Genomic DNA, 7424 nt, shown 5'->3' on the forward strand with positions numbered 1-7424 from the left:
ATTTCGATAACACGGTCTATGCTTGAATAAACTTTGTTAGCAATAGACTTTGAGAAAGGAAATAGTTGGAGAGGGGTTTGACAATTAGGTTTAAGTGGGCAATGATTCTCTTCAAATTAGTCCAATCTCTTTTATAGTGGCGAGAAAAAGGCTACATTTCCTATAATATGAAATCAAACTTAGCAATAAATAAATCCTCATTTCCGTTTATACTTGCTACACTGAGTCAAATCTTTGATGCATGAATCAAAAGTTAGATCGTGTCGTTTCTTTTCCCCTACAAATCATATGAAATTGTTGTTCTTATTTCCACTAGCAAAAGGAAAACTTAGACTGGTTTGTCTGTCTTTTTGAAAATCATAATTTGACTTGTTCTCCTCGTTGCCTGCTGCTATGAACTGGAGACATGAACTAAATGCGGCTACGACCATAATCTGTTCGACGAAATGCTTGCTTTAGCTTCAAGTCCACCTAGTTAGTTCCTGCCGACCGCACTAGCCTCCTTTCTGGATATTGCACGTCATTTTCATGCTAAACAGCCCTCGGAGGTTACATGGATGGTGGCTCTGTTCCGTCTGAATTATTATTCGTTTGCATCGATCGTGAGTAAAAAGTAGTTTCTAAAGAACATGGACATGGTTGCTACTACTTTTGGCTACAAACTTCGTGTGTTGTTGAAACTAGGACACAAGTTTTTGGGTCAGATTCTCATTCTGATTTGATACGGTGCATATTTTATAGGGTCAATATGATGATATGGTTATAAGTCAATATCACAAGAGGGTCAGAAGTCAAACTGACTTGGAGATCGGGAAGGTCAGAAGTCAAGCCTCCGTGACTGGTCAGCAGTCAAGCTGACGTGGAGAGCAAGGAGGTCAAAAGTCAAACTTACATGGTGAAAATCAAAGTCTCAGCTGACGGGACGGTCAAAGGAGGAGTTTATAAGACCAACCCTGATAGTGGGCAATAAACGGGCCCGCGGGCCAGATATAGCTGACTGAGACTACAAGTTAATTAAAGGTATGGACACAGACCTGACGTGCAGGTCGGGACATCCAAGCCAAGGATCACAGGTCTGGACACAGACCCAGCGTGTAGGTCGGGACGTACAAGCCAAGGATCACAGGTCTGGACACTGACCCAGCGTACATATCAGGACGTACAAGCCAAGGATCACAGGTCTGGACACAGACCCAGCGTACATGTCAGGACGTACAAGCCATGGATAGCAAAACAGTAAACGGGTCAGGACACAGATCCAGCGTGCAGGTCGGGACGTATAAACCATGGATAGAAACAAATAGTAAATGAATCTGGACACAGACCCAGCGTGCAGGTCGGGACGTACAAACCAAGGATCAGAGGTCTGGCACAAACCCAGCGTATAGGTCGGGACGTACAAGCCAAGGATCATAGGTCTGGACACAGACCCAGCGTACAAATCTGGATGTATAAGCCATAGAAATAAATAGTAAACAGGTCTGGACATAGACCCAGCGTGCAGGTAGGGACGTACAGGTCATGGATAGCAAAACAGTAAACAGGTTAGGGGCACAAACCCAGCGTGCAGGTCGGGACGTACAGGCCATGGATAGCAAAACAGTAAACAAGTCGGAACATAGATCTAGCTGGCAGGCCGGGATGTAGAGACCATAAATCGTAGATGACAAAGGCGGGTCGGAATGCAAGCTTAACACACAGATCGGGACATACCAGTCAAGGATAATAGTATATAAAAGTAGGGCGGGTATAGACCTCGGAAGGTAGGTTCGTCGTTCAGACACTACGGGACAAACAAACCAAGAAATCGTAATCACTTGTCAGAAAATGTCAGAGAATAATCAGGGAAATGCAGCACTTCCTCGTGTGTATTTTTTTTTTTTTTTTGCCTTGTTTCTTTACCTCTTCTTGTAACCTCCCTTGGAAACGAGGAAACGGTGAGTCTCTATCTTCTGGTAACGTTTTCTGATTCTTCTTCCAAACTGTTGAGCAATGCTTTTGATGCATGATGGACGAGAAAACGTCAAGATCAAACTTGTATGATTCTGTTTCAAGAACTAGCGAACTTTCGGTGCGTTTTGTAATCAATTATATGTTTTTTAAGTCGAAATGCTCTTGCAGTCAAAGCTTCGATCTTAGAATTTTAATCGTCAATAAAAAACAATTTAACCAACGATAATTAAGATTTGGGAAAGTTTAGTCAAACGGAAGATGTTGCAGTTTCTGCGATGTTCTGTTTTGTAGCCGTAATCTGATCGCCGTGATCCGCTGCCTCCTCGGTGAACGTATTCTTCCTGTAGGTCTGGACCCATGCGTAGACCGCCGCAACGCCGTCGAACAGGTGCAGGGCGATGTGCGTTCCCACGCCGGCGATGATTCCGTACGCGATCGAGTAGGTGAGCGGCATCAGGATCATGGTGAGGAACGCCGGCATCGCTTCCTTGGCCTCCGCCCAGTCCACCTCGCGCGCCACCCGCATCATCATCGCCCCCACGAGCACCAGCGACGGCCCCACCGCCCACGGCGGTACGTTCGTGAGCAGCGGCGCGAAGAAGAGCGCGCCGGCGAAAAGCGCGGCCACTGCGATCGCCGTCACGCCTGTCCGCCCGCCCTCCCGAAGACCCGCGGTGGACTCGATGTACGTGGTCACGGTGGTGGTACCCAGCGCCGCCCCCATGATGGTGGCGCCCGCGTCGACTGCGAACGCCCGGTACTCTCCCTCGAACCCGCCCTCGCCGTCCGCAAACCCGCCGTACTCCGCCATCGAGCACATCGACCCCGTCGTGTCGAGGATGTCGACGTAGAGCAGCGTTGCCACTGCCAGCCACACGTCCTTCTGGAAGAACCCGGCGAAGCTGATCCGCCCGGCGGTGCTCTCGATGATGTGGAAGTCGACTATCTTCTTGAAGTAGTCGAAATTGGAGTTCCCCTGCTCGGTGTCGGGGAAGGCCGTGACGGCGGTGCCGCGGATCCAGGAGACGAGTGTGACGAAGACGATGCCGCAGATGGTGCCGCCCTTGACGTCGCGGGCGAGGCACATCGCGGAGAGGAGGAAGCCGGCAGCGCCGAGCCAGAAGGTCGGGCTGTGCAGGATGCCACCGAGGCACTCGCCTGTGGCGGGGTCGGTGCGCGAGCAGGCGGTGAGGGTGACGAGGGTGGAAGGGCTGGGACCCACCAGGCCGACGCCCACCTGATTCTGAAGGCCGGTGAAGGCGAGGAACAGGCCGATGCCGGCTGCGGAGGCGAGGCGGATGGATCGGGGGATGAGGCGCGCCATCCGGGAGCGGAGGCCGAGCAGGGAAAGGGCTAGGAAGATGCAGCCTTCGAGAAAGACAGCGGCGAGGGCGGTTTCGTAAGGGACGCGGCCGGAGCCATGGAAGCCGACCAGGTTGTACGCGAAGTATGCATTAGCACCCATCCCGGGGGCGAGCGCCAGGGGGAGGTTCGCCACCGCTCCCATCGCGAAGCTGCCGACAACCGCAGCGGCGGCCGTGGCCACCACGAGGTCGTTCTTCGTCCGCGCCAGGCATCGCTGGTACCCCGGGTTTCCATCGAACTTGCACCCAGGCCCGGGTGCCAGACCGGCGGAGGCGGAGGAGTTGGCGGATGCCAGCGGCGTGCAGTCCCGGACGGTGCACGGACCGCCGGAGTCGGTGAGGATGGCGGCGTTGACTGAAACGATGTAGACCATGGTAAGGAAGGTGGCGACGCCAGCGCGGAGTTCTCTAGTGAAGGTGCTGTCGCGGGCGTCGACCTTGAAGTAGCGGCCGGCGGCGCTGTCGGCGAAGGCGCGGTTGAGGGCGGCCTCAGCGCGCCGCCACGATCGCATGCCTCCTCCCATGACTGCGTAGCTAAATCAACTTGATGTTTGAGACGAGCCGTCTTTCGCCATATATTTATACAAAACTGACGTGTGAGTTAGAACACCTACTCAGTTTCGGCGGCCCAATATTGTGTGCGTCACGGATGCGCCCGCAAGAGGTTGTTGGGTGGTTGAGATTTTTTAGGCAAATAAGGCAACAAATGAGAGAGAGAGATTGAATCAAAATAGTTGTGATGAGTGAGAAGATTATCGGTGCAATCCAAGGGTCGTTACGAGAGAATCACGGAATAATTAACTATTAACCAATACAAGTATCTGATGTCATGGTATTTTAAATCACATAATCTTATTTATTTTATTAAGAATATGTACCTTTACTAATAAATTTTAGTGAAAATTAAAATAGAATTATATTAATATTTTTTTTCTATTCACAGGAGAAAATAATCATATTTTAAATTTGAGAAACATATTCACATACTTAATTAATTAATAGTAAACTATATATGTTTCAGTAAATATGAATTTAGAGATCTCATATTTTTATAAAATAATTTTTTATAGGTTCATAATTTTCTCTAAATATATTCTCATCCATATTTTTAACCTAACATATTGAGTGTGGTAATTTTTTAACATGAATTAGGTTATATTCATGTTAAAAATCACTACAGTCAATATATTAGATTAAAATTATGGATGGGACATATTTATGATTAGGAGAAAATTATGAACCCATAGAAATTTGTTTCATACAATTCTAAAATCTCTAGGTCCATATTTAGAGTTTTCGATTGATTTTTTTTCTTTTTTTTTTTATTTTTTGAAATGTGGGACAAATCTTGGATTCATCGCCAAAATTAGGGACAAAAATGATGACGAAATATTTTTGTTTCTAAAAAGCCCCTAAATTCCTTCGATCCACTTTTCTCAACCTTACATCCAGATCTCGTTCTCGGCGGTGGTAGCCATCTCCAAGGCGGTGGTAGCCATCTCCAACGGCGGCGCAGGTAATCTCTCTCTTATCTTTTCTCTCCCTCTCCCCTCTCCCCTTTTTGCCCTCTTCATCTGGTCGCGGCTGGCCATGCCTGGCCGCGCGTTGCGTCCCTTGCCCGCGTGTTGGGCCCCTACCGGTGTGTGGCTTTGCCTGGCCGCGCTTGGCCTCCAATGGTTGTGCGTGGCCTCGCGTCGCCGCGCGTGGCTGGGCGTGGCCGGCCTAGCCACACATGACCTCGCGTTTGTTTGAAATTTTTAAAAGCTAAGTACATGATAAATTTTTTTTTTCAAATCTAAGAATTTAGCTAAGTTTTTAAGAAAAAAACTAAAGCCTTTAAGTATACTTTTAAAAAGATACTAAATTTTTAAAAAAATATCTTTAAAAAAATGAAGTATTTTCAAAAATCAAATTCTTTTTCAAGACTTTTATATAAATGCTAAGTACTTTCAAAACATAATCAATTTGAAAATATTTTTAACTCTCCCTTGTCAAAAGTTTTTCAAAGCAAAATACTACTATCTCAAAAGCATAGTTTGTTTCAAAGTATTAGAAAAATTAAAATATTTTATTTTGAAATTAAGTATTTTTTTCTCCCTAAATTATTTTTGATATATGTCAAAAGGTGAGAGAATATTCAAAAGTTAAGAGGGAGATAGAGTAATGGATTAAAAGGGAGCTAACAAGTTATTTTTTTTCTTTAAATGAATGAATTTCTTAACTTTTTCTATATGGTGCACTTTTGCTATATGTTTTACTTAACTTTTGAATCAAGTTATCATAATCAGAAAGAAGGAGATTATTGGTGTAGGGAACACCAAACGATCAAACCTGAGTTTTGATTATAGCAAAGAGTTCAAAAGTTAAGATGTCTTATTATCTAACAAGTATGATTGAACTTACAGGAAAGTCCTAAGTGTTCTTAGACAAAAGTCCTAGTGGATTTTAGATAGGTGAAAAACCCTAGGGGGAGATAACCTTAAGTCATAGGGGGAGGTAACCTTAGGTTATGGAAAATTCTAGCTGCGGTTAGGCAACGAAGTCCTAGTTCGGGGGACTGCGCGAAGTCTTGGCAGGTCGACGACGTTGGGTGAAATCCTAAAGTTGAGGACTCTAGGTGAAAATCCTGGGGGTCGCGGATACTAGGTGGAAGAATGTATGGATCAAGGATCGGACGTTCAATATGAAGTCCTGACGTCTCAGACGCTGAGAATAAGTCCAGATGGTCTAGAGGATCGATCTGGCAAAATGTAAATTCTCCTGAGAGAAGTAGGTGAGGGCGCGTTCCCCGTTGAGGGAACAGTAGGTGTCGGTTCTACCTAAGATTTTTGAAAAATCTGAAACTTAGAATCGGTCAATCCGGAGACTTTCAAGTAGCTTTATTATTCATATTTTTTTGTGCTAACTTTATTTTGCAGGGTATGTTTGGTATTTTGAACTTACGTATCTTATAGGGAGTGAAAAGCACATTTCAAGCTCGGATGAACAATGTTCAAGGCGCCCTCGGGGTGGTTGGAGGCGCCTTGAGCACTTTGGCTGAAGGCTCAAACAGAGAGGCGGGGAGGCATCTTTTGTGCGCCTGAAGGCGCCTTGGAACTGGGATGGAAGGCGTCTTCCATGCCTTGAAGGTTCCTTCAGATGGATAAATAGCGCAGGTTGCGGAAGTTATTGAGACCGAAGCTGCGGGAATAAGTTTCACAGCTGAAAGCGTCTTCCATAAGGTTGAAAGTGCTTTCAACAACCCATAAAAGGCTGGTTCGAGCAAAGGCTGAACATAGTTTGAATTCACGGCTACTCTCTTGTGCGCTACTCCGAAGACTATCTAACGAATTCGTAACGCTACGTCGATAATCGAAAGCTTGCAATTTCAACACCATAATTGTCACTACATTTATTTTGCTACTTGTAAAGACTTTACAAATTATAGTGATTGCCCAACGAAAGCAATTAATAATCGCTGAACTTGAAGTAGGAGTCATCATAGGCTCCGAACCAAGTAAAACTTTATCTTGTTAGCATTTTCTCTTTTATCTCTTTCCACTGCGTTATTCTCTATTTTCCGAAAACTGTAAAAAAGTCACAAGCGCTATTCATCCTCCCCTCTAACGCATCTTGATCCTACATGACACACCCTTACCAAATTTATAAGCGACCTTTTGGCTAAGATTAAATGTAGTATTTGTTCTTATCAGTTCAATTAAAAATTTAAAGTTCTCTTTAGTCTCACAACTTAGAATTGACAAAACTGCGAACAGAGAATGTTGTATAAATATCTTAAGTCGATGATGTAAAAAATATATTTTTCTTAATTTTTTGGTTAAAATTAAATATGATATTAAATTAATTTTTAATAAGCTGACGGACCTAATTAAAATAGATAGTTTTAGATAACAACATAGATGGTGTCACAACTCTGTTAGCGGCCTCCGTAACAAATATTTATTTATTTTTAAATTTAAAAGTTGAAATTTTATCTTTTAACTAGTATTCTTTTATCTATTTTTTTTTATTTTGTTCCTTTTAATTCATTATTTTTTTTATCTCTTATTTTTAGTCATTATTTATTTTCCACCATCAAAATAAATAAATATATTTAAAAGATTAAAA

At 44.3% G+C, this 7424-nt stretch overlaps 1 protein-coding gene across 1 annotated transcript; it reads right to left on the minus strand.

Moving 5' to 3' along the window:
- Window positions 1-1930: 1930 nt before the first annotated feature.
- LOC121977965 (adenine/guanine permease AZG2-like) lies at window positions 1931-4081 on the minus strand. The gene has a single exon (XM_042530361.1). The coding sequence runs from the start codon at window positions 3839-3841 to the stop codon at window positions 2201-2203; it is 1641 nt and encodes a 546-aa protein (XP_042386295.1). The 5' UTR covers window positions 3842-4081; the 3' UTR covers window positions 1931-2200.
- Between the last annotated feature and the right edge of the window lie 3343 nt (window positions 4082-7424).

The sequence above is a fragment of the Zingiber officinale genome, chromosome 4B (genome assembly GCF_018446385.1).
Source record: "Zingiber officinale cultivar Zhangliang chromosome 4B, Zo_v1.1, whole genome shotgun sequence".
NCBI classification, from domain to species: Eukaryota; Viridiplantae; Streptophyta; class Magnoliopsida; order Zingiberales; family Zingiberaceae; genus Zingiber; species Zingiber officinale.